This window comes from Lonchura striata, chromosome 13 (genome assembly GCF_046129695.1).
Source record: "Lonchura striata isolate bLonStr1 chromosome 13, bLonStr1.mat, whole genome shotgun sequence".
In the NCBI taxonomy this organism is placed as follows: Eukaryota; Metazoa; Chordata; class Aves; order Passeriformes; family Estrildidae; genus Lonchura; species Lonchura striata.
In genome coordinates, this window is record NC_134615.1 from 7,203,808 (window position 1) to 7,230,972 (window position 27,165).

General features: G+C 38.9%; 1 protein-coding gene across 3 annotated transcripts in view; it reads right to left on the bottom strand.

Annotated features, from left to right (window-relative positions):
- Positions 1-3,132: 3,132 nt before the first annotated feature.
- Positions 3,133-27,165, bottom strand: part of LOC144247055 (centrosomal protein of 89 kDa-like) — a 34,224-nt gene continuing 10,191 nt past the window's right edge. For 2 of the 3 annotated variants that reach the window (XM_077786289.1, XM_077786287.1), the window contains exons 7-19: positions 27,044-27,098; positions 26,226-26,444; positions 25,668-25,810; positions 25,265-25,315; positions 24,085-24,168; positions 23,157-23,258; positions 22,172-22,283; positions 21,356-21,536; positions 20,341-20,505; positions 19,381-19,522; positions 18,040-18,129; positions 11,017-11,186; positions 3,133-6,041 (exon numbers count right to left, since the gene is read on the bottom strand). In XM_077786289.1, coding sequence (XP_077642415.1) covers positions 5,819-6,041; positions 11,017-11,186; positions 18,040-18,129; positions 19,381-19,522; positions 20,341-20,505; positions 21,356-21,536; positions 22,172-22,283; positions 23,157-23,258; positions 24,085-24,168; positions 25,265-25,315; positions 25,668-25,810; positions 26,226-26,444; positions 27,044-27,098 — 1,737 coding nt within the window. In that variant the 3' untranslated portion in view covers positions 3,133-5,818. The remainder of the gene's footprint in view (positions 6,042-11,016; positions 11,187-18,039; positions 18,130-19,380; positions 19,523-20,340; positions 20,506-21,355; positions 21,537-22,171; positions 22,284-23,156; positions 23,259-24,084; positions 24,169-25,264; positions 25,316-25,667; positions 25,811-26,225; positions 26,445-27,043; positions 27,099-27,165) is intronic. The other variant, XM_077786288.1, reaches the window with a different exon arrangement.

A 27,165-nucleotide genomic window follows, 5' to 3' on the forward strand; every position in this document is an offset into this window, starting at 1 on the left:
TGCCGCTCCACCTGGAACAGGGACTCAGCAGCCCCAGCGCCGGCACCGCAGCATCCTCGACGTGAACATTCCTGCTCGGCCCGTGGGCCCCCTTGCTTCAGGCCTTTCCTTTTATTATAATAAATGCTGAAATCACTTCTAGTACTGGGAGTGTCGTCCCATTGCGAACAATGGGGATGCAGCAATCCACCACAGCCCATGGGGATCCATGGGGGATGCAGAGATCCATGGGGGATGCAGAGATCCACCACAGCCCCTGGGGATCCATGGGGGATGCAGCAATCCACCACAGCCCCTGGGGATCCATGGGGGATGCAAAGATCCACCACAGCCCCTGGGGATCCATGGGGGATGCAGAGATCCACCACAGCCCCTGGGGATCCATGGGGGATGCAGAGATCCACCACAGCCCCTGGGGATCCATGGGGGATGCAGAGATCCACCACAGCCCCTGAGGATCCATGGGGGATGCAGAGATCCACCACAGCCCCTGGCAGAGGTGCCCACACTTGAGCAGTGGTGCCTGGAGGGGGCCCAGAACTGGACACAGCACTCAAGGTGTGGCCTCACCAGTGCCCAGCACAGAGGGACAATCATTGCCCTGGTCCAGCTGCACTATTTTTGATGCAAGCCAGGTCATGCCATTGGCCATCTGGGCACTCCTGGGCCCAGGTTCAGCTGTTGTGGACCAGCATCCCACCCACTCTTCCCCCAGCCTCTAGCACTGCATGGGTTTGTGACCCAAGGATAGGAGCTGGAACTGCACCTGAACCTCAGCCCATCTACACAGCCTGCCTGGATCCCTCTGCAGAGCCTTTCTGCCCTCCTGCACAGCAACATCCCCACCCAACTTGGTGGTGCCTTCCAACTGACTGGGGGCATACTGGATCCTCTCATCAAAATAAAGAATGCCTGGAGCAGATGCTCTGCCCTGGAATGTGGTCAAGAAACTTGGACAATGCCTATTTACAATGTTATCAATGACAGGGGTTTATGCTGCTTTTGGTGTTGAATTAACCTAAAACCACTATTACACATCAATCCCAAATTAATATTCTGACAATGAGGCAAAGATTTGGCAGACAAGCTGCTAAGCTACCTGGACACATATGACTGGCAGCCAATCCTATAAAAGCTCAGTCCTCCATATGACACACTGCTTCTTGGAGTGTGTATGGAGATTCCTCCTTTGGCTGGAGACACCCCTCAAAATTACTCTTCAAGACTGAGCGAACAGGATTTGCCCCAAGCCTGGGTGAGTTGTATGGCTGAGTTACATCAATCTCTATTTAATAATTTGTTTTTTTGATAGCTTTGATGTAATTGCTTTAATATGACTGCTTTGATATAGTGCAGTCATGCTATCCTATGCTATACCATACTAGTAGTTTTGGCTTCTATACTAATGCAGTAATTAATTCTGATTAAGATCCTTTGTCGAATAATCTATCAAAATAAATAATTTTTATATAAATACATCTAATTTGCCATCCTTAATTCTGCAGGACAAAGTTGTACAAATGATCAATCACGCCTCTGTAATTCCTGAGACTTCAGTTGCTGACAGTTTGGGGCTAAGATTGGATCCCGCCGCCCCCGGGCCCCTCTCTGGGGAGTTTAGAAAGAACAGGGTCCTTTGCACCTCACTGGAAGCTTCTCTAATAAACTTTATCTGAAGTTTCCTTTCCACCCATGATGATACTGAACAGGACTGGCCCCAGTAGTGACCCTTAGAGAACTCCACTAATTTCCAGCTGCCCACTGGATTTGACTCCCTTCACCACCACTCCCTTGGCCCAGCCATCCAGCCAGTTTTTAACCACGTGAAGATGTCTAATCCATGAGCTGCCCACTTCTCCAGGAGAATGTTTTGAGACACAGTAGTGAAAGCATTGCTGAAGTCTTGGTTGTGGATATCAACCTTTCCCTCATCTAAGAGGTCATTCATTGGTCATCAAAGGAGATCAGGTTTGCCAAGCAGGACCTGTATTCCCTAAATCCGTGCTGGCTGGGCCTGATCCCTTGCTTGTGCTGTATGTGCCATGTGAAGGTACTCAATAAGATTTATGACAGTGGCATAAATCATTAAATGGTCTTAAGACTAAAACCCTCATCTTCCAGAATGCTGATTTGGTTACAGCAGGACACACTTAGAAGATATGAAAATCATCTAGAGACTGAAGAAAAGGAGAGCAGGAAAAAATGAGAGCTATAAAAAATGCTATTAAGAATGAGAGCAGGAAATGCATGTGAAATCAGTTAAGGGCTGCAATATCAAGACAGTATCTGATCTCCTGTGATCTTAGCACCTTTGTTAATCTTTGATATTTTTTTGATTGCAACAAATGTGCTTCTACTTAGATTAAAAAGCACTCGCCGTGTTACGCTGTACCTTTTGCACTTACACTGATCCAACACCAAATGACACTCGGTAAAACCCTTCTGCCAGCTCTTGCAAAAAGCTATTCAGCTGATTGGAACCGAGGTGACACAGCTCCACCCACCTGGCTTCAGCTGAGAAAGAAATAATGGCAGCAGATAATGTGAAAGAATAAAGGGTAAACAACAGAGTGTATTTTACTATAGCAAATTCTTATGGAATTAAATCTAAACATATTACCTCATACAGTATTAGATAGAGCTGCAGCTGAACCCTAATTAACTACTTGGATCTGGTTATCTTTCCTCTACAGAGTGAAAGATGACTTACAGAATCACAGAATATCCTGAGTTGGAAGGAACCCACAAGGATTGAGCCCAGTTCCTGGCACTGCACACACATTTTGAGTTCTTCCTTCTAGACAGCTTTTGAGACATTGGATTTTCATTTGATTAGGTAGTGGTATTGCCTACTAGGCAATTTAACTCCTAAAATTACCAACTTTGTTAGACATTTTAGCAGGACTTTTCTCTTGGTTTTTATTTTTCCTTTTATGTTTAAATGTTGCATGTTTTAATAAAAAACATATTTTCTTTTTTTCAAAAGAATATTTATTCATGTAATGCTAGCCTTTTAATATTTTCTTTCTAGTCCTAAAATCAATGGCCAACAATAAGCATTATATTGCATGTTTACTGTAGATAGAATTATACTACAACCAAGTTGCAAAACTTAATGCAAGACGAAAAACATACAGAGCATAAGGTTTATGTTTCATCTCAAAGAGATTTACAGGAAAACACTTTCAGCTGTTAATAAAAGAGAATCAACTTGGAAGGAACTGGAGGGAAGCACCTGTCTAATTATCAATTCTACTTGTACAGCACTTGGCACACTTGCAAATGGGTTTACTTTTGCTGATCTGAAACAATTCCAGTATTTTACATCCAAATATGTCAAATGGGTTCATGTGTATTTGAAATATGTTCATATGTATTTAAAATAGCCTATAACCGGATTTTTGTTATGCCAGAAAAGTGTTCCTGAGCCACAGAAAGACTTTTTCATCCATGGGACGTAACGTTTTATCAATTTTCTTCCTGTGGAAACTGAGTATGGAGAATCAACCAGGGATTTGATTAAATGTTAGTTTATTTAAAGTTTAATGTCGTATTTTAATGATATGCGAATGGCAAAGTAAGTGTAGCATTTCTGAACAAAGCTGCTGCCCTTTGAACCATGTATTGAAATCTACTCTAAAACAAGAGCTGTGAAAACGGGCAGCAGGTGTGGCAAAAGTACAGTTCTAAGACATTCCCAGGTCACGTCAGTGGAAGAACAGTTAGGCCAACATTGAGAGTTTTGAAAATCTTGCTTCTGTTTCTAAGAAATTACCAGTACAATAGCTTTTCCTTGTGAAGCTGCTGATTTTTACAAACTCTCAAAACATACTCAAAAGGGCAATTAAACCCAGATGAGGATAATATTGTAAATAATGAATCAGCTCTGAGATTGTATTTGCATATTGAGAGATGCTTATATTAAAAAATATGACCTGAAGGACTTATTTTCCAAACCTGCCTTTAAAAAGGTGAGAAGCTGAGGGTATGGCCATGTTCCATGCTGCTCCAGAGTCTGCACAACTGCAGATTGGAGCTTGTGTGGAAACCAGAGGAGTGTGTACGCCTGTCTAACTGACCTGAAGAGGTATTTCAGACCTGACATTTCAAATTCGTTTCTTTTTCAAATTCAAGGAACATAGGGGACAGGACTGGTTTAGTGATAGACCATCCCCGTGACAATTTCACATATTAATGAAGTTATTTAAGACTGTGCTTAAAAATAGTTTCTGGTTGTTATGCTGAGGCATGGAGTCCTAAAATAATGAAGTTGAAAAAGCCAGGAGAGTGAAAGGATTCAAAGTGTAGCTCTTGTTAAGTCTCTGGGCAGAGACCAAAAGCTAGTGTGCTGTTAGACAGTAGTTCTGTTAATCAGTGTCTAAAAGACTCTGGCATGCTGAAGTCGTATCTTGATGAACTGGTAAGGCTGTTGCACTCGTGTTATTCCTATTATAGGGAAGGAATTAAAGTACATCCTGAAACCTTGCCTGCATATATATGACTCAGCTACTTTGGTGCTTTCCTACAATCAGGGCAGTATCTGAGGGCACTGAGGTTCTGACAGTGCTCTGGAAGCCTGTAGATATTTTAGCTTTGCACTGCACTGCAGAACCTGGCTTTGAAAGCTGAAAATCTGCCTGTCCCTGAACATCACTGTGTGATAGGAAGTGCTGTCCCCACCCTCTCCTGAACAAAGCCATAGCATGATGAAAAACGCTGCAGGAACCTTTTTAGACACAAACATTATGTATTTTTTTTAGTATTTTAACATGGCATTATGCTCTTTTTGTTAATTTTGCTCAAAGTCAATGAAATTCTTCATTATTTCTAATTCTACACAACTATGATATAGTTACATGCTTTTTGTATTGTTACAATTTTCTGGTATCATTTGTGTTCCGTTATGAAAATGAAGCAAAACCAAAAAGCTCATCCAGCAAGTTAAATGTCAATCCAAAACAAAGCCATATCAGAGCAATACATACTACTAGAAAGTTGATGTGCAATATTGTGAAAATCAACAAATCTGAAAGCTAAGACAAATACAGGTCAATAATCTAAAGGCATATACAGGAAGCACTGTTTCAGAGAATACTCTGGGTGGCTTTTGAAGCCACAGAGTCTGAAGCAGGATGAACCAAACAATCTGGAAGAGCATTCTGGGCTGGCAGCTCCTCCCCTTGGCAAACTCATGGTAGGAGCTTCCCAACACCTCCAGGGATCCTGTAAATCTACACACAGCACAGTTGTGCATTCAGGCACCAGGAGTTGTCATGAGCATGTTTCAGTCTTGTCTGCTCCACAGTCAAATTTTTCTCTGTCCTTGATTTTTGGCACACTATCTAGGACATCCTTGCATCTGAGGAAGTCAAGATGCTTCCTCAGGAGAAAGATTACAAGCCACACTTTTTGGATCATCCTCCATCTGGCACTTTAGGGAGAATTTACTGAAAGTTGTCCTTTTAATTTTAACAAGCACTGTCTTGCTGCTCACTGGTTTTGTGGCATGGTGTGTGCCTGTGCTGAGCACCAAGCTTACCAGCACCTTATCCTGTTAACTAGTTATTTGTCTTGACATGTTAAGGTTGTACCACATTTTGTCTTAAAAATTAATAGCTTTTGCTTCAAAGAGCAAAGTAATATTTTAGGCTAGATTTACATTATTCACAGTACAAGTAGAGAATGTGCTGCTGTCATTTTGATGACTTTAAAAATACACTAATATTGATGACAGCAAACATTCCATCACACCTTGTGCTGCTGAAAAAGTCAAATTAAGGCACCAAGTTTTCTTTCTTGGATGAGAAGCAGATTCTTATCACTGACATTCTTGCTGAATTTCATTTTCAGTAGGGAATGAAGTTTTCACATCACAGTAGCTAAAATCATGTCCATAAACTAGGTCCTGAGAGTGTGGTTCATGAACTGTGACAGCATTCCAGGTGTTGTTCTTCCTCAGGGATTTCTGTAAGAGTTCTCTCATTCTCCTGTTTTCTTTGGCTGTGGATTCCCACATGATTTCAAGTTCCCCTTCTGTTTTCCTAGGAAAAAAATGAAGAGAAATCCCAACTTTAACAATGTTTCAGCAGTGCAGAATTACACTATGTGGATAAGCAAATTAGAAATGGCCTGTATTTAGGTGCTTGAAATTGCCTGATTGAAATGAATTCATTTCTTGCTTTTGAAAAAGCTCATTAAATGTAATGCTAAAAAGGATATGACCAGAAAAGTACCCATATAAAACTACCCATTATGTAATAAAAGTTGGATTAAGTGTGCACACAGAGCAGTGCACGTGAGACCCAAATAGTGTGATACCACTCTCCACTGACTGAGGCTCCCTGGTGAGCACAGCTCTGCTTCCCACACAGCACTGCCCCTTCTGCCCAGAGCACTGTGCTCACCCCTTGAGCCCAAAGGTCTGATCAGTGCCAGACTCTGTGCTCAGCTTCTTTGTGGGAGCCAAACAAAGTGGTAGCAACTTAGAAGGTAGATAAATCCCAGGAACCTGGATTTCCTTTGACTCCTAGTGTATGCCAAAATACAAAATAAGGAAATGAAGATCAATTGACGTGGAAAGCATAGCTGATGTATGGAAAATAGGAACACATATTTTAATACAGAACCAGAGGACACAGTCTCAAGCAGTGTCAAGGGCAATATCTGTTGGACATTGGGAAAAAGTTTTTTACAGAATGAGTGATAAAGTTCTGGAATGGCTGCCCAGGGAGGTGGTGGAGTCACCATCCCTGGATGTGTTTAACTAAGCTGGGATGTGGCACTGGGTGCCAGGGTTGAGTTGAGGTGTTGGGGCTGGGTTGCACTCGATGTTCTTGAATGTCTCTTCCAAGCCAGTCATTCTGTGAATCTGAACTCTTCTTGGAGGACTAATTTTAAACAGAGCTGAGAGCTGCAGAGCCAGAGAGTGCAGACTGACCTGGCTTTGGAGCAGTCAGAGCACCCTGCTGCACACACAGCACGCTGCAGTCCCAGGTAAGGCTCTGCAGTGTGGCACAACGTGCTGCTTCACAGTTCAGCTGCTTCCCAGGTCAGCATCTGAGAAGAAGCAGCGGCATCCCAAGTGTAGTTACACAAGAGGATTTTGCTTGAAAATTCTGACCTGATTGGAATTTAAAAATGCACTCAGCAGAGCTGGCTGAAGAGAGGGTGTCTTTTTGCTAGTCACAACTTCCCTTCCCTTAAGGAATTTGGATTACAGAGCAGTTTGGTTGCTACAGCTGCTGGTGGTCTGTACATCTTTCTCAACACCAAAATTTCCTTGCCTCTACAGCTGGTTTGCCTCTTGAAATACAAGTCTTGGCCACTTGGCATTTAAAACTAGATACATATGCTGTTTCCAGATGCCTTCAGACAAAAGGCATTAATTTCTTATTAATGTAGGCTATTATTAATTAAAAATAAAAATTTCATTCAACCTCTAACCTAGCCAAAATGTAGGATTTTATAACTTACTGAGAGTAAGCAAAATTCCAGTGCCCCACTGATGTTTGAGGGTGAAAAAATTACTAGAAGTAGGTTCTGAAAGATTCTGCTTTAAAAAAGCCATGCTCTCATTGAACAAAATTCATTCAGCCTTAAATCTCAGAATCTTATTTGGGCTGCTCAAGAATCCATTTTCATCTATCCTGTGACAGTTTATTTGTATATGCCTCATCACAAAGGTTTTTATTATGGTTATAATTTTGTATGTCACCTCAGATAACACAACTCCTCCCCCTTGCCTACGCACAACTGCAAAGCTTTTCTGCTGTTGATCCTCTTCCAAGGACAGTTTAATGCACTTTCAAATTTACATTCTGCATCCAAAGCACAGCAGCTGTAACTACCTTGAGGTACTGTTTCTCAGCAGAAGTCTTATGAAATAAACTTTGACCAAGAAAACTCATAAAGGTCTATGACCTGTCAAATAAGACTGGAAACACTTATGAACCTGGTTTTTTTACCCTAGAATCACGTAATTAACTTTGTTTATATCTCAAACCTCTTATTTAAGGAAAGGTTGATATTGATATCTCTTAAGGTTACTCAGTGACTAATAAAGATGTCATTATCAGCTGCCTGAAAAAAAAAATGCTATTGCTTTCTCATTAAAGGTTGCTGGGAATTTGCAATATTGTCTAGCAAAGGCTGTAATTACCAATAAGGCTCTAAAGAGCAGCTTCCAGGAAGGGAAATCTGCCTATCTTTAAAAGCTTTTATTTATCAAAAGTACAACTATATCTATATGTGTTTCTTTTTGAAAACTAAGTAGAAAAATTCTCATCCCTTGGATGCAATGACTAAGTAGTGGAACTCCTGATTTTTGTTATGAGGTGAAAGAATGCAGGAGGGGAGAAAAAAAAAGGCAAGTCATGTCTGTTCTGTTTGATGAAAGCCCATGCTAGTTTGGATACACTTGTTAAGAAGAGAAGACATCTCAGTCTCCACAGCATTCCCTGGGGCCGTGCTGTGACTGCAGCTTCTCTGCCCCTGGGCACACGGGGCTGTGCAGGGTGCTGGGACCTGCCACCGGCCGGGCGTGCTGAGCTCCTCTCCAGCTTCACCCCGGGGCTGCTGATCCTGCAGGGGCTCACTGGCAGCACGCTGCTGCTTCCAGAGCTGAAGGGGGATCTCACTTTGCTTTTCAAGAAAACTCACCAGCAACAATGGGTACAGTATGCTTTTCTCAGAAAGAATTTCATGGTGGTAGCTAAGTCAGACTTGTCCCAATTTCCTGACTCCATATTATTAAACTAAATGCAAGAGCAAAATAAATGATATGAAATAGTTTTCTGTCTTCACCTGCTTACAGTGATTCATCACACCTTCAGCTGGATTTTAAAGTAAACTGGCTTTTCTGCTTAAAATGTGGCATGCTACTCTGATTTGCATTATCTAACAGTGAAATTGGAGAATAAATTAGAAATTAGACAATAAATACTTATTGTATGCACTTATCTTAATGTAGGCATTTTGCACAGAGACATTATCACCTAGATAGTATTCTGGACTAGAAATCTACTCTGTAAATACAGCTAGTCACAATAAATCTAAATGTTTGGTACTCTCCTAGCACTACTGACTAGTTGCCAAGCTGTAGATGTTGAGCAACATCTGAACTACAAATAATTTTCCCCTCCTTACTCCTGTGACTGTGTGAACAGAGAGAGAAAATAATAAACTTTGTAAAATTGTAAATACACAAAGGAGACCAAAATACATGCTCAGTTTCTGTCTGATAGGTGTAAAAGAGTAGATACATATTTGGATTACCTTGGTAAACTATTTTATATTGCAGTACTTGAGAAAAATAATGGAATATGAAGAAACTAGTTCATAAGAAGAGTATCAGCCAACAGTATCACTAGTTCATAAGAACATCCTCATGTTAGTTGGTTTCATAGATTTTGTTTCATAAGCATAAAAACTTATTATTGCTTATATAGGTGTAGAATTCAGCTGATCTCTCAGTAGCATTTAAAATTTTTTAATCTACATTTTTTATATAGTAATCAAATGAAAATAGTGAATCATGAGTTAACCAAAATACTACTTGTAAGATGACAGTAAAAATTCTTTTTTACTTTTAGAGTTGTGTTCATTATATTGTAGTCTAATAATTACAGTTGAGATTTAACAACCACTAAAAAAACGAAGTCACTCATTATACCATTCAATAATGTTGGAAACTACAGAAATAAAAGACATATCTTGATGGGGTTAATCTTGGGCTGGTTTCCATAAACCACTTTTCTTCATTATCATACAGTTAAAATGGATTACAATGGTGTAGTTCCAGGTGCAGATCCTGTTTCTTAAAAGGTAGCTGCAAGTATTAATTGTGTTTACTGAAGAAAAAATTAATTAATTTCAACTGAAAAGGCAAAAGTGATTTAGTATACTGTATGGAAAGTGTAATTAATTATTTTATTCATCTGGGTTACATCATCTAATTTGTCTACTTTGGGGCTAGAAGGGTAAATTTTGAATTATTAATATTGTGGGACTTCAAACTATGCTCTATCCTACTTTGAAAGAAACCCTTTTTTATTTAATTGCTGTTCTCTAGAGTAAAAATCTGTAACATGAGCCCAGACATATGAAAGTCATTTAATTAGTTTAAAATCCTAAATAAATGTTTTCAGAGAAATGTGGATCAGTTCAATTTGGTTTTTAATGCAAATTTCAGAGATTAACTGAATGTTCATTGTACAACTCTGCTACTTACAACTGTTTAATTGCACTGTATAAAGTAACTGAGAAGGTCTGCAGTGATATAAGGTAGATGATACCAAGCCCTGTTTTTCTATTTTCTGATAAAATCTATTTAAATCTATTATTTCACAATAGCACTGATGACTTGAGAAATGACTGCAGTTTCTTCAGTTGTAAACTGAAACTAGTTTTCTTTTATGCTGATAATGTAAACGTGCTATGAAGCTTTCCACTATCAGAGGGAAAAATACCTTTAAAGGACTCTCTATTTAAAGGATATCTCAACACTGCAGTCATAATCTTCTATAAATCTGTTACATTTTCTTCTCTTTACTTTGCACACAGCCAGTCTAAGTCACTTGTTAATAGATCAGTAAAACAGATTCAAAAGAAAATGGATCTTTGGTGTCCTCATTAGATTCCCTTCACTTCCTACTATTCTGAAAACTGTTGAGGGGTATGAATGGGAAAGTGTTCAGCCTTTAGCAGAAGGTTCTACTAAAATAAATCAACATATATTTTGATTTATAGAATCCTTTCAAATTATCAGATTTGCACAGATTGACATCCTTCTCAGACTGATATCCTTCTTAAGAAGTCTTAAGAACAGCAGTAGCCATATAGAATAAATTCCTCTTTCCAAAGACCTTTCTGGGAGCTGGGAATCACGAGCAGGGTTTCAGCATTTTCATTTTCAGAACATACCACAGGAGACTCTGCTGGTGGCTGTGTGCAGGTGCTTTCCCTCGTCCCTTTACCTGTCTGCCCTGCCTGGATGGCTCCTGCCTGTGCCCCACTCACCTGTTTTGCTGCAGCACTTCATTGAGGGTTTCCTCTTTGTCTTGCAGCAGACGCTGCAGGTGCTTCTTTTCTTGCTCATACTGAGCAGTCTTCCTTTCAAATTCTTTCTCCTGCTCAGTCATCTTGAGATTAATATCTTCAAGCTTCCCAGCTGCTTTCTTTTTATATACCTGTAAGGGTTAAAGTTAATAGAAAAAAAAGTGTGATTATAGGAGAAATAAGGACAAGTCATTACCAACAAAAGAGTTAAATATTTTCAACTGAATCTTTAGATCTATGCTGCCTTGCTTAATTATGCCAGGTAGGCTGCACTATGGATCTTTTTAACCTATTTGTTAAGTTGAAGGTATTACACTTCATTTTGTTCTGCATATAAAACTAGTGTGTACAATGAATACCATACTGTATGTTTGTTTTACAGTAAACACAATTACCTGCAAAAAGAGGTTTGTTTCCCAAGATACAATGCTACACTTTACAGCACATGTTGCTTACCACTTGCTGAGCAGTCATACTTATCAGTACATGCCATGAAAAAGTGTTTCTGTTTTGTTAGATGTTTAATCTTAATACTAAGAGGAAGAAAAGAATACTTTGCTTGCTGCTTCACGTAAAAGTCCTCTTGTTCAGTGAGCACAAGTGATTTTTTCATTAATCGCTGTAATAACTAAATGGTAAGTAATGACTGGTCTCATCTCAAAAGTAAGAAATTATTTTTGTACAAAGTAACTGCTTTCTGAAATAACATCCCCACTAAACTGCATAAGCACACAAGAAACTGAAAACTGGTTTGTGTACTGTTATGCATTTCTAGATGCTGCTGCTCTTGACAATACCAAAATCCAGTATTAACTTACTTTTCTCATGAGTACAAATGGAATGCTAAAACTGTTATTTTTCTCTGCACACTGTGATGTTTCCCACAGGCTACAGAACAGAGTTTTGGGATGGAAACACCTCCTTTAATAAAACTGTAAACTAATTTAGGGAAGCTTTGACAATACTGCTATTTATATCTTGCTAATATAAAGTTTTATTTCAGGTGCTAATCACTAAGGTTTTATCTACATCTGAATCAGGGGAGAAAGATTTAAGTTTGCCTTTCGGAGGGATTAAATAAAAAGGCATTTTTAGACATACTGTATATAAGGCTATATAACCCCACAAACTGTTTCCTTTTTAGCACTTGCAAAATGTGGCATTGTGAAGTTTAATTTTCTAGAGGTAATAGGATAACAACAGATAATATTTACCTAGAATATTAGCAATTCAATATTTAAGGCTGACTTACATAGGATTTTTATCCTAACTTTTCCCTGACAGTTCTAATAGAAGAATAAGAAGCTTGCAAGTTAACCAGTAACAATGCTCAACTTTTTAGATTCCCAGAGAAGCCTTCAAAATGCAGAGTAATGTTATAGAAGGCTAAAAGTAAACAGGTTCCTTCTGAGCAGAAGGTTGCTCAGAGCCAGCCTAGAGGAAGTGCAGAGTATAGGGAAACAGCTGAACCTTCCCCTCCATCAGTAAAAGCCCAGCACTTGCCAGGTCCAGCCAAGTGTGAGACCTGAAATGCCCTCTGTAGATTAGATGCCCATAATCATTTCAAAGAACAAGAGCAAACCTCCCTCTCGACCTTATCACGGGGAAGGCTGGTGAAACCCTGCTTTCCATCACTGCTCACTGATGCAGCTACAGGGTGGCGTGTGTTTCAAGCTGAGGTTTGTGTTTCAAGCTGCACTCTGCCTGAGATGCTTCAGGCCTCTGGCTCCTCCATAGCCCACAGCTGCCTCTGCTGCCTCTGCACTCCTGCTCTACCTTTGCCAACTGAAGCCGAGTCCCATGTGCAGAATGGTTGCAAAATCAGAGGGGAAAAGTGCACCTTTTTATTATGGCCATATGATTATAGTCTGAAACAAGACATGAGTGATACATTGCTCTGATCTTGCCTCTATGGATGAATTATAATTAAGTCTGTAAAATGCAGCCTGGGCAGGGTGGGATGGTCCTGGGCACACTGACACATGCAACTGCTGGCATTTATAGATCCTTCACACCTTTGAATTGTTCAAGATAACCTATTACTGTTCTCTGAAGTGAAGCAGGTAGCAGCAAACAGACTGGTGGAGATGACAGTTTTCAGGAAGAGGATGTGAGCACATAGCTGGAAGTCAGGATATTCTCCTCTAGAGCTGGCCATGGCACCCCATGTACATAACAAGCAGGACGAGAAATGATTATGGATGCAGGTGCTGGTACTGAAGAGGACATTATTTACTCACAGGTAAAGAGACAGTAAAGCAGACTGGACATAGAGGAAATATGCATATATGATTTTTTTGGGTCATTCTGCCATTCTGGCTTGTCTCCTAGGAGGCCCTTGGTTCCTGGGTTTGTCACAGAGATCTTGGAAATAGATGGTTTTGTTGCAGTCATAGAAAGACAGGTTCTAGTCAGCAGGCTCAGAATGCCTGAGACATATAACCAACTTTCCTGGGGATATTATTCTCTTCCCTGACTTTTGGCAGCACTTTTGTGTGAGTGGCAGTGTGTGCAAGTCACATTCTGAGTTCACAGTTGAGTGGAAAAGTGTGAGGAAACTGAAACAGCTTCAGACAAAAGCCAGCATGAATTTGGGTACATTCTCTCTCCTCTGTATCCAGATCAACTTATGAGTGTGAAACAGAATCCAGTGTTTCCTTACCAGTAAGATGAATGCATTTCCTTTCAATTTGGTTTATACTTTCTGTTTTCTATGCAAACATGATTAACTCAGAGAAATAAGCTACATTGTATACAAAATAGTGACATACACCAGAATAATTTAGAGATTCTGAGTATACATCAGCTAACATCAAAAAGTGTAAGATTTTGAACATATGAATGAAGGGAATGAATGGAAAATGGGTGTTGCAATATTATATGCTGTACTACCTAGGCCCTTGTATTTCCTGACTGGTAACTTGGGCAAAAATAGGGGTGAATTCCTGCCCTAATAATTAAAAGATTTGGGGAAAAATAGTCCATCTTTAGGACTGACAAAACAATGGAAGCAGTTTCTTAAGTGGCTGCATTTAAAAAACCAGCAATGCTCCATGAATTTTCAAGGGTCTCCTATGGGAAAAATCTAGAGTCTAACAAAGCAGAATGAACACTCTGAACAGAAAAGCCATGTAGGCAACAAGATTTAAATCAACCCATGGTATCCTGATTTCAGACACAAAGCACCTTCCCCTAAGTCCAGATTAATGTTGACAGGAACGTGGCAAAGGAGCACTGGTGATAAGAACATTGTCTCCTTCAAATATGCTGGCATGAGCAACTCCTTATACTAATAGGAAGTTCTACAATGAGTAAGTGTAGTTCTGAAATACACAGCTCCTCATACAGGGCAGTAGGAGAGTTAAATATAGTAAATATATTCTGAAATACACAGCTCCTCATATAGGGCAGTTACAGTAGGAGATGGTAAATGCCTTAAATACAAAGGTTGTTTCTGTTCTTACTAAAATCTCATGACTAAAAATTATTATCAAATACAGGTTCAGAATGAATGAACTTGTTGTAATCTAAATCTTGCTTTCAACAGTGTGTGCATAACTTAAAGATGAATTACACTTGCAATGAATGAAAGGAAAAGGTGGCTAATGATGAACTGGAGGGCAAATTCTGTTACCAGAGACTTACTATTCACAGTTCTAAGTCCAAAACCCTGGTTTATTTTCACAGAATTTGTAAGAGATGTTTGACTAAAATACCTTTTTAGTAAAATCTTTTTTATAAAACATTTTTCTGTGTTTTATAAAAGATTTTTCTTTGTTAGCTGTCCCCCTTGCATGAAGGACTCCCTGATGAGACAAACTATATGTCCAAGCTCATGTTAAAAGAGAAAACAGTGCTGAACTCTGACTGTAAAGGAATAGTTTTAATACCAGAAAAACTGGCTTCCTCAAATTCTTCTTACCATGGATCATCAAACTGCTTGGTAATTACAATTATGAACTACAAAGAGACCTCCCAGGGAACCCCAGCCAAAGCAGCACCTCAGGTTATCATGCTGACCATGGCACTGAGTCACGATCTCTCAGTTCACAGAATCACAGATTTAATTAGGTTGGAAAAGAGCTTTGTGATGATGAAGTCCAACCTATGACCTAACACCTCCTCATCAACTAAACCACGGCACTGAGCACCACATCCAGCCACCTTAAACAGCTCCAAGGACAGAGACCCCACCGCCGCCCTGGGCAGTCCATTCCAGGGCCCAATCACTCTTCCTGTGAAGAATTGTTTCCTAATCTCTAGCCTAAACCTCCCCTGGCACAGCTTAAGGCTGTGTCCTCTTGTCCTGTCACTAAATGCCTGGGAGAAAAGACCAACCCCCACGTGAGCACAGCCTCCTTTCATGTAGAGAGTGATAAGGTCACCCCTGGGTCTCCTTTTCTCCAGACTAATCAACCCCAGCTCCCTCAGTTGTTCCTCACAGCACTTGTGTTCCAAGCCTCTCGCCAGCCTTCTTGCCTTCTCTGGACATGTTCAAGCATCTCAATGTCCTTCCCAAACTGAGGGGCCAGAACAGGACACAGCACTCGAGCTGTGACCTCACCAGTACCAAAGACCTCCCTGCTCCTGCTGGCCACACCATTCCTGATCCAGGCCAGGAGCCACTGGCCTTCCTGGCCACCTGGGCACACTGCTGGCTCGTGTTCAGCTGGCTGTTGACCAGGACCTCCAGGTCCCTTTCTGCCTGGGCACTCTCCAGCCACTCTGCAGCGCTGCAGGGGCTGTTGTGGCCAAAATGCAGGACTCGGCACTTGGACTTGTTAAATCCCACATTGTTGGACTTAGCCCATCTATCTAGCCTGTCCAGGTCCCTCTGCAGAGCCCTCCTACCCTCCAGCAGGCCAACATATGCTCCCAGCTGGGTGCCATCTGCAAATTTACTGATGGTGGACTCAGTCTCCTCATGCAGGTCATCATTGAAGAGGATATTGAACAGGACTGATCAGTGCCTCAGCACAGAGCCCTGGGGGACACCACTGGTGCCTGTCCCCAGCTGGGTGCAGCACCCTCACCACCACTCTCTGGGCCGGCCATCAGCCAGTTCTGAGCCCAGCACAGAGCGCTCCTGGCCCAGCCATGGGCTGCAGCTTTCCAGGAGTGTGCTGTGGGAGGCAGTGCCAAAGGCTTTGCTGAAGTCCAGGCAGACACATCCACAGCCTGTCCTGCATCCCAGGAGGTCACCTGGTCATAGAAGGAGATCAGGTTGCTCAGGCAGGTCCCGCCCCTCCTAAGCCCACGCTGGCTGGCTCTGATCCCCTGGCCATCCTGTGGGTGCCCTGTGATGGCACTCAGGATGATCTGTTCCATAATCTTACCAGCACCGAGGTCAGGCTGACAGAGTTGACGTTTCCCAGATCCTCCTTCCAGCCCTTCCTGAGGATGGGCTTCACATTGGCACCTGCAGTCCCCTGGACCTCTCTGGTGAGCCAGGACTGATGATAAGCTCATGTGCCAGCTCCCTCATCACCCTGGGTGGATCCCCTCTGGGCCCACAGCCTTGTAAGCATCTAAATGGTTTAGCACAGCTCTGACTGCTTCCTCCTAGGTTATAGAGGGGCTATTCTCCAGAGGGCTCCCTTTTCCCATCTACCAGCTCAGGAGGCCAGCTGTCCTGAGAGCAACCTGCCTTACTGCTGAAAACGGAGAAAAAGATGGTGTTAAGTACGTCTGCCTTCTCTTCATCCCAAGTTAATGTATTCCCTCCTGCATCCAGTGAAGTATGGAGGTTGTCCTTGCCTGCTCTTTTGTCAGTATTGGTTTTGCACTTATAATTCACTACATGTAAATGTTCTTAATATTATGCCAACCTTTTCTCTATCACTTACAGTAGTCACAGATCTATTACACTGCAGAAGATCCACATTTAACAAGAATACAAACCACTGTCTTAGTAGGGGAGCTAGACAGGAGTGATAGTGAAAAAAGCTAAAAATATTTGATGGCTGTCTTGATATAATTAAGTAACTCTTTTACATTAGTGTTTTGTGCATTCAGGTATTTTATTAAGGGGTCCATGCAAATTCAAGCTGTTTTTCAGCTTACTGCTCTCTCTTTACACTTACAATTTCATTTCTTTTCTTTGTTGCTAATTTCTATGCTGTGTTGATCCTAACAATGAAAGCGCAGAAGGAGATAGTCTCCATTAACATAGTGGTGGAGCACATTTGTGTCATTTGATGCAGGAATAGCAGTGGAGGTCTTGACTGGCAAAGTAGAATATGGAGACTCTCTGCTTTAGGATAAACTGAACAAACTTGACTTAATATAAAACAGCTTTTGAAAGTAATAGATACATAACTTTCTAGACACAGAAACCAATATAACATCTTTCTCCTTTCATTTTTTAAGATTACAGTAGAAATAATCATGGTAGCACCAAAGATGCTGAAACATAAATGTTTCAAACTTATTTCACTGTTATACTGCAATTATATCCTGTGCTTTTTGTTTAGAAAGTTGTAAAGATAACTTATAATGTATTCTCTAACTAGGCTGGGTGTTTGAACATCCTCTGAGTTTCTTAACCTTCTACCCTATGGTCACAAGAAAGCACTTGATGAAAACTGTACACCTGAGATAACATTTTCATTCTTCCAAATTGAATGGTAATGGACTTCAAGTCGAAGGAGTGCTACAGCCTCAAAAAAGTAGAAGACGGAACACTTGGATTACAACAGAGAGCAAAAAATGAAACAAAAATAATCTTTAAATATTATTACAACTAGTCATAATTCTCCAAGTAGCGATGTAAACATGATGATCTGGCAGATACGCAATGCACAAATACAATGGAAGAAGACACTAGTGAAAATTAGAATGATGATCTATTTTGCTTTTTCAAAACTTCTAAAGATAATCCATACATAAATCTTTCATAAAAACATAGCCAGAGATTAACTACTTTTCTCACTAAAAAAACCCAAACATTTCACAGTAGCTGTTTAGCTCAGAAACACTGCTTACCTTAACTTTTTCTTCCAATCTTCCTAAGCGCAGACTGCCTTCTACAATTTTCTTGAGAACCCCATGATTCTCATTTTCCAAACATCTGGCCTGCAACCATGCAGTAAAAAAAGCTATGTGTAACCACTCTGTTTGTTTGTCAGGGCAGACACTGCAATTCCATTTTGAACTCCAACATTCTGAAGAACCAACATGGATAAAGAGTCCTGGAAATTATTTTCATAACGGCTCATTAATAATTTGTCAACTGACTGTGAATACTGTGAAAGAGTATTATTCTGAAATGGAACATACTGTAAACCAAACCAATTCTGCGGTTTTTTTCCTACAGATATAAGTATGCACACGTGGGGATCCCATTTTTAAGCATAAGACTTATCCTTTAGGTCACATTTAGTAATCTGCTTGCAAACAAGCCCTTGACATTGGCAGGCATTCAGGCAAGGATATTTCTAATATGGTATGACTAATATTTAAAAGCAGGTATCCCAGAGATTGAGATCTTAAGAATAAATTCTCCCAGCTTCTAGGATACATTTGTTGCGCCCAGTTTCACAATCCTGAAGTCCAGTTTGTAGTGGACAAGGATTTGAGCTGTATCACCATAGCTCCTCTTCTAGAATCAGGAACTAACTGCTGTATCTTTTTATTTAATGCTGATGACAACCTTTGTCTACTACCTGAACAACAAGCAAAAGAAGCTTTATTTTAACAAAGTTTTGTGAAATTATTCCAGATTCCATTTGAAGACAAGCGTATGAATATGAAAAATTTAAATTGTGCCCAGTATCCTGTAAAAGAAACAAAATGGGCTTACAAGAAGCCCAGAAACCCCCATGCCAGTCACTTCCAATAAACAGAAGTTGTTCCAAAACTCTCATTCATCCTGTCAAAATGACTGCTAACCAATAAGCAGAAACAATATGCATATGCATCCACAGCAGGTCACTTCAAGCATAACAGTCCACCCTTAAGACTCAAAAACAATATTAAAGTTTTATGATTGCGTGCTATTTTTAAATAGGTGCAGCTCAACATCAATTTCTAAAACCAGGTTAAAAAAGTCTTTTAAACTTGGTAAGTGCCACTGCAGACCCTAATGTTCATGTGAATTATGGCTTAATTATATTACCTCCAGCAGTAAGGGTGGTTGCTTTTAACTGTTACTCTAGAAAATCTTTTGCTGCTCCCATCCTATTTGCTAAAGTCTACTTAAATGAAGCTAAATCCTTAAACTGGAATTACAGCTTTATTCTTTGATAATTCAGACTAATAGTAAATTGTGCCAGTAGCATGATGACTGTGTGAAATACCAATGAACACCCATTTGAAGATAATTACCAGAAATACCAGATGATCACGTTCCTTAGCTATCTTCTCCACCAGCCCAACAACGTTTGCTAGATAGTGATGGGCTGTGACTTCTTTTTCCATTGCTTCCTCCAGCTGCAGTTGCAAAAGACCTATTTTCTTCTTTAATCGTCTATAAAAGAAAAGGGAGAATCTTTGGATTGGGAATTAGTAAAGGCCTTAAAGAGCTTGTATCACATGTGCAAATCAACATGTACAAGTCTCAAACAATCATACATACTGTTAAAAATGCACTGGCGCAGAGTATTTGCAATGCCAATAGAATCATGCTCCAATTTTTGGGGCTGCTTTTTCTTTACAATATGTTATCTGAATAACAACAGTAACAATGATTCAAAAGAACAGTTTGTGCAATGGCTACAAGCTCATATTCCTTAACATATAGAAAAACATTGTCTTTTTAAAATACTGTGAACTCCTTTCTGAGCAACCAGGTGCATGAGAAGATCTATAAATAGTGTAAGTCTTATCCTTATCTAACTGCAAATAGTGTATGCCTGCTCATATTATTTTCAGATAAGTACACCTAATGATTAATTGCTATAGCTAGCTACTAACTACTCAAAGATATATTCTTAATAGTGTAAGTCTTATCCTTACACTGTGTATATAGTGTATGTCTGCTCATCTTATTTTCAGATAAGTACACCTAATAATCAATTGCTATAGCTAATTGCTACTTACTAAATTAAAGATATATTCCTAGCTTGAACATAGACACAGAAAAGTGAGCATGAAAACAGACAAAGGTTAGCAAAACGTGACAACCAGGCCTCTAGACATGACAAAAATATGTTTAGGTAACGTGGGCTTTTTTTTTTGCACTAGGTAGAAGATACACATTATGGGAAGTTAGACAATATTTTTACAGATAATTCTGTTGTTTTTAGAAATAGAAGTATTTCTGTACAAGTGAAACTTTGGTAAGACCTGTTTGTCTTTTGAGTCATCTGCATCTCAGTTTCCAGGATCTTCTTGTCAGCCATGAAGTTATTTTTCTCTAAGAGCAGTTTCTTGTTTTCAGTTTGCAGTAATGCTATCTTTCCCATTACAGCTTCCACCTCACAGCGCTTCTTCTGCTCCTGCTGTAAACAGCTGCAAAAACCAACAGTGTAGAACAGGTATCATGTACAGATCTGTAGATCACTAAAATGCTAAGTTACAGTAAGATACCCACGTTGAAGTTATGAAATAAGATACACTGAGAATGCTCAATGTTCATTGGTGACAACAGAGAGGTGTTACAATCTCAGATCAAATTATTCAAGTAATTCCTTCTGACTGCGCTTTATTTAAATTATAAGAATACATGGTCCAGATATAATTCCCTTGTGTTTCTTTTCAAATCAATTATTATCAATGCCAAAATACAAGGTCTGAGGCCTTCTCAAGATGGCACTGTACCATGAAACACTAACCTATCCAAAGGCTCAAAAGCATACAAATTTATGGAATGTCTTCACAGAAACATTACTCTGCAGATTATGCTGCACTTTTGAGTTGTGATGTTTCATGTCATTTCCATATTGTAACAACTGCAGAAACTTCTAGAACTTCTAGTTCAGAACTTCAGGATTCTTTAGACATGTTCCAAAGATGGGAACGCAAGAATGAGAACATTTTATATATAGTACTGATAGAAGCAGATTTGACAAAAATGGCATTTTTAGCGCCTCCTCTTCGACGACTCAAAATGATACAACCAGCAGTAGGTACTCTTGGTGAAAACACTTCTACCAATATTTCTAGAACTGTCATTTAAAAACTAAGACAGCATTTTATAAATACTTCTTTCCCTTTCTCTGTGCTTTGGTAGTTACCTTCCTGGATTACCAGCATAAGTTTCCACTGGCCTCCTACCTACAGAGTATTACGTGTGCAGCTCTGGCCATGTGCATGCTTTGCACCAATGTTTCTCCATATGTGCACCATATGCAACTCATACCTTTTTAAATCATTCACCACAGCCAAGTGCTCCTCTGCTGTTATTCTGCTATCCAGTTTGGCTTTTAGCTCTTCACCTGTAGAACATAAAACTTCTAGCTGCTTCTGGTACTTTGTTATTTCTTCCTCTTGACTCTTTTTCTTATCTTCTAAGATTACTATTTGTTTGGCCAACTCTGAAGCTTTTGGAAGGAGGAAAAAAAAGTCAACTGTGTGTAGTAGAACTAGGTCAACCACAGAGTGAAACTTCAACAAAGCCATTAGTACCTTCATTCCTAGTTATTTAAAACATTATGTAGCAGAGCATTTGTCAGTTTGTGTTTTAACAGGTTGGACTTGACTTTTTGCTGTCTCAAGCAACTTGTTTTGGAAATGTGCAGAAATTTCAAGAGTACTTCTTTTCAAGGCTATAAGCTCATTGAAATGCTGTTTTACTCTGAAAAATTCTGATTCAGTTTAAAGTGCTCTTCAATTATGAAAATTACTGTATTGCTGTTTAACAGTTCTCCTCACTTTTTCAGAAGAAATAAGTCAAAATGGAGTCTTTTTTATAGTGTCAATTGGTGATAACGACCTAATGATTTTTTTTAAGTATCAGCTGACATCCAGAACTTGATCTCCTATAACGTTACCTATGTTCAAGGACACTTTTTAGGCATATATAAAGTTGCAAAAAATCTTCCAGTCAACCAAAACACTGTCAAGCTGGCCAATACAGAAAATGACAACAGAAAACAAACAAAAACTCTACAAAAATCAAAACCTGCAGTACCACCTTTAGTGTAGTTCCGATGACTAGCAAGTCAAGCACTTTTACCTTCTTGAACATGCTGTCTGTGACTATCTTTTGCTTTAGCTTGTTGAATTTTGAGTTGCTCCATCAACACTCCATTTTCTTCCAAGACCAGCTTGGCCTGAGTTTGCAGCAGCTGCCTGCAATGATAACTGGCTTGTAAATAAAATGTTACTCAGAAGATATGTCAGAAGAACAAACACAACTGATTTTCAACAGTGTAAACATACAAAATCGTATTTGAACCTCCTTAAAAAAACAGATTAAAATCCTTATTGAAAGCAATATCAGGACCTGAGGTAACCAAATCTATGCAGATACTAATACCTGTATGTGGCAAGCACATTTCTCTCCCTCTCAGGATTTTTCATAGAGGTGCACAGAGAGAAATGAAAGAGAAAACAATTTCTATTTCTGCTCCTTATTTTTCCTATGTGGAATGTGTTTGGACAATTGTTTACCTGGAGTGAGTGCTTGATTGGATTCTGGTGAGGATTGTTTGAGCCTGATGGCCAATCCAACCCACCTATGGCTGGATTCTCGAGAGAGGGTCATGAATTGTGTTAAGAGTCAGAGAAAGTAGTATGTCGTTTTAGTATCCTCCTTTTATATAGCATATTAATGTATTTTAGCATGGTTGTAATAAAGAAATAATTCAGCCTTCTGAATTGAGTCAGACATCATAATGACACATTGCAATGCTCTTTTGCATTAGTGGAAAACTGATGTCATTGGCACACTGTAAAGGTATGTAACCTGCAATATCTAGGATGGATTTACATGGCCTTCGAGTGCAAAACTCCACAGTCATATGTAATCTTTACTCCACAATTATTCCAGGCATTGCAGATCAGCTTTGTAATAACATGGCAGTCGTGATGCTATTAATTCCTCAGAAAAACAATGTTTGAAGATAAAACAAATTTTCCTTAAGATCTGTAATTTTACAAGTTTGTATGAAATAAGCAAAACAATTTTTAACTTCGAAATTAATTTTTAGTAATGTAACTTGCCATTCTGTAGGGGTAACAAAGTTATTTAATTGCTCATGCAAATCCTCGTTCTCCTTCACCAACTCTTCAACTCGTGCTTTAAAATTCTTCATATCCTCCTGGAAGACAATGGATTTCATATAAAAATTTTTATAATCATTTTGCTTTAATTTTTACATTAGGGAAAATTTTTATAAGTACACATATTTAGGTGCCTTCTAGTTCTTTTCATAATAGAATATTGTCTCACTACTCACTCATCTCTAATTCAGGTGTGCATATTTTATTTCTAAATTGTTTCATTAATCTAGTCATATTTGATTAAAAATAATCCTGATATTGTGCCACATTTTTGCAAGTTGTAGACCCTTACAAGATAGGTTTAAAAAGCTGAATTCTGGAAATTACTGGACGATACTATCCATTTTCAGTAGGCGTGACATGGGTTTGAACATGGTAAAACAACACAGTGAATGTACAGTAATATAAAAAAACCCTTGCTGCTTTCTGCTTATTTTATGGCTGAATTTTTTGAAGGAAATACATTTGTACTCTAAAATAAGTATCTATTTTTCAAAGATTCAGTGACAAAAAATACTTCTAAAAAGCAAAAAGAGTACCCATTCTTTTCATACCTAGAAATAGGTATTCTTCTACCACAAAACCCACAAGCAAGAGCACTGAATTCCCATCATGAATGAGAAAAATTCTTTCTACCACTGACTAGTTAATGGCTCACTCTGTTTTCAGAGCACATTGTGCATATCTCAGTGTAGTGCATGCTCCTCAATGTGAACAGGCTGAAAAAACAAACAAGCCAATGCATGGAAAAGTAAAACAAAGTCACTTTAAATTTTTGGCAGAGAACATCATTGGCAAATCCCTTTAAAAAATTCAGTCACTTATTTCTGCTTTGGTGTGTATTTTTTCTAAATGGTAACCTGCCTCATGTTCAAGAATAAAATCTTCCTTTTCTCTTATTCTATCTTCATATGCCAAGAGAAGAGGTGACAAATACTTCATATCCAACTGAAAATGAAAAAATAAATACATGTAAATTAATTACAAGCCATAATTTCATCTCTGTCTTTTACTTTAGTTAATCTACTTGGCTAGAGATTATTAGTTTTGAAAGCTGTTACAGGGGTTTCATGTACGACTTGCAGACTAAAGTGCAAAACTTATACAAGCACACAGACCATCATATGCAGAATGATGCTGCAGAAACACTTCACAGTACTGTATTAGGAGCAAGCTTTGGAAAAGAGAAGACCTCATGCTTTCCTTGCATCTTTCTTCTAAAAAGCAGCTTTAACTTATCACTAGATGTAACACAGCAGATTACGGATGCAAATGAATACAAAACAAGAGTCAAACACTATAGCATTTACTACTGCAAGAATAAATTATCCCAGATTCATTAGTAAGTGGGAAAGGAATTTTTACACTCTCAAATCTGCATCTTTAAGACTAAATACATACGTATTTGATTACTGGCTATTTTGGCTAAAAAGACAGAGCAGGAGAATTTTCCCATTCTGTATCATTCTGTACAGTTCTCAGTAACAGCGAGGAAGGAAACTATAAGATTAGTATTTCAAGGAGAAATTGTTTTTACATATTACAAATGCATTCCCTTTCACAAACTATTTGCCTTCCCCTTGTCAGAAATTCATGGGCTGCTACTGGATCCATGACCATTCCAATAATCAGAAATATTCGGTTTTCTTGTAGCATAATCGCAAAAAAAGTAACAGCAAAAGATTACCAATTCAGAGTAACAATCAAGCAATAGACCTTGAAAGACTTTGAAGCAAACTATATGCTGGACAATTCTAAGTGAAGTTGGCATTTATGAGTCTCAGAGTAACAATACTTTTCAATAGTTCAAAGTTGGGGACTATGTGCAGTTTGTAGCTTACTGTACATTCAACTGGAACTGCACACATTCATGATAAAGTTCTGCCATACATATTTTTCTGCAACAAAAGAAATGTTTATAATATTCTATTATTAGGTCATAGTTCAGCAGAGTAAGAGCTGAATACTTTGATTCCAGCAAAGAAATTCTACTTCTTTGCTTAGAGAGGAAGGAACAGTTAAGTGCAAATATTATTTGACTTACCAGCCATGGTGGTGGTGGTCCTTCCATGGGGAAGCTTTTCAGCTTTGCATTCTAGAATAGATATTTTAGAAGATACCGACATTAATTCCTGCTTTTTGAAGCACCAGCAACTGTCCACTGCAGTCACAATTATCACCCCAAACAAGCTTATGTTTTCATTACATGTGTTGCATATGTAACACACACCCAGTAAATCTGAAAGTTCAGTATCTTAGTGATACAAAATAATACTGAATTCTTAATATTAGACTTAATGATAAAGACTTATTTTAAATTTCAGAAAAAACCTGTGCAATTTGTAGACTTGATGGCAAATCTGGAGAAAACAGTCATAAAAACTCAAAAGATTAAATAACAGACGCCAGACATTTCAGTAGAAACTGTCTTGATAACCAAGTCTCACCTCTTCTTGGGACAATGACCTGAATTTAGTTTGATAGCGACTTAATTCCACATTTAAACGATGGACCACCATTTTCAAAGCATCATTTTCATCTACCAGTTCTTGTGCTTGTTGTCTGAGAGACAGTAATTCTGTTGCCTCCTCTAATTAAAACAAACATGCAATAAGAAAGTTCCATTAAAATTCAAGAAATGTTCACAACAATTTAGTAATTGTAATGAAAAAAAATTAAATAAGCTAGAATAATAAATAATAACTTCTCTCAAAATACTGTTATGGAAAAATCCCATGAAAAACTGCTAGCAAAAAATCCATTCTATTTCAAACAACAAGTAATTATTAACAAGTAATAAACAATTAAGTAATTTTTTTTATCATGTACATATTGCTTGACAAAAAGGAAATTTCTACAAATGTAGAAACACTGTTTGGAAACTACTTCTGCATACATACTTGTCCAAATCAGTGACTTGAAACCTGCTGCTAGAGGAAAAAGTTGAAAGAAATTAGAAAAATTGAAACAAGATAACTACAGAATATCTTATATGCTTCTTCCACCTCCTCTAGGTGAGTTCTTTGCAGCTTCTTTAAGCCTTTTGTTTTCTTCTTCTAGTCTCTTCAGCTTTAATTGCTGTTCTTCGATGAGCTGCTTTGTTCCCTCATATTGCTGGACCACAGCTTGGTATGCCTTGCTCAGAGACCAGTTTTCGTGTTGTAGTTCTCTGAACTTTTCTTTGCTTCTATTTCCCCATACTTGCCTTGCCCGGACAGACACATCTGTAATGCCACAGAACAAGGTATTTAAATGGCATCCAGACTGGAACAGGAGTTTCAGCAAATTACAATCCATTTTTTCTAATATTAACATTATATATGAGTCCCACTTTATAAGATCTAAGTCAGCTCATGACTCCCAAAAGGTAAGACCAGAAACAACATAAAAAAGCGGATTTGGAAAGAGAGCTGTGGAGTGACTGCAAGTTCCCATCTTTTCTCTCAGACACTAAAAACATTCCTTCTTTTAATGGAAAAGATAGTGTCAGCAGATCTCTCTCTTCCAAACATCAGTGACTGGAGAGGTGAAACTAAAATGTCCACTGCAATAAGCAAAGTCTTTGTGCCCTGCATGGACTAGTCAGTATTCTTGATCCCTGCAAATTTTAATCACCCATACAATGAAAACTTTGCATTCCTTCCCACTGAACATCTTCAGTGTTACTGAATAGAAGTTACTGAACAATTCTTACAAAAGTAAACTTCTAGATTATCTGCAAAACTGTGTATATAGTGCTGCATCAGAAAAACTGATTTTCATATACACATGCATATTAATAAAGTGAAAATGTCTAGCAAAGTCACAGAAAAATCCAAAGTACCTGGGGATGGTGGGGGTTTCTCATGTATCAGATTTTCAGCTACTAATTTTTCCTCCTAGCAGAGAAATAAAAAAAGAGATAATCTGCTTTAACAGCATCACTGCTGACGAACTTAAGAAATA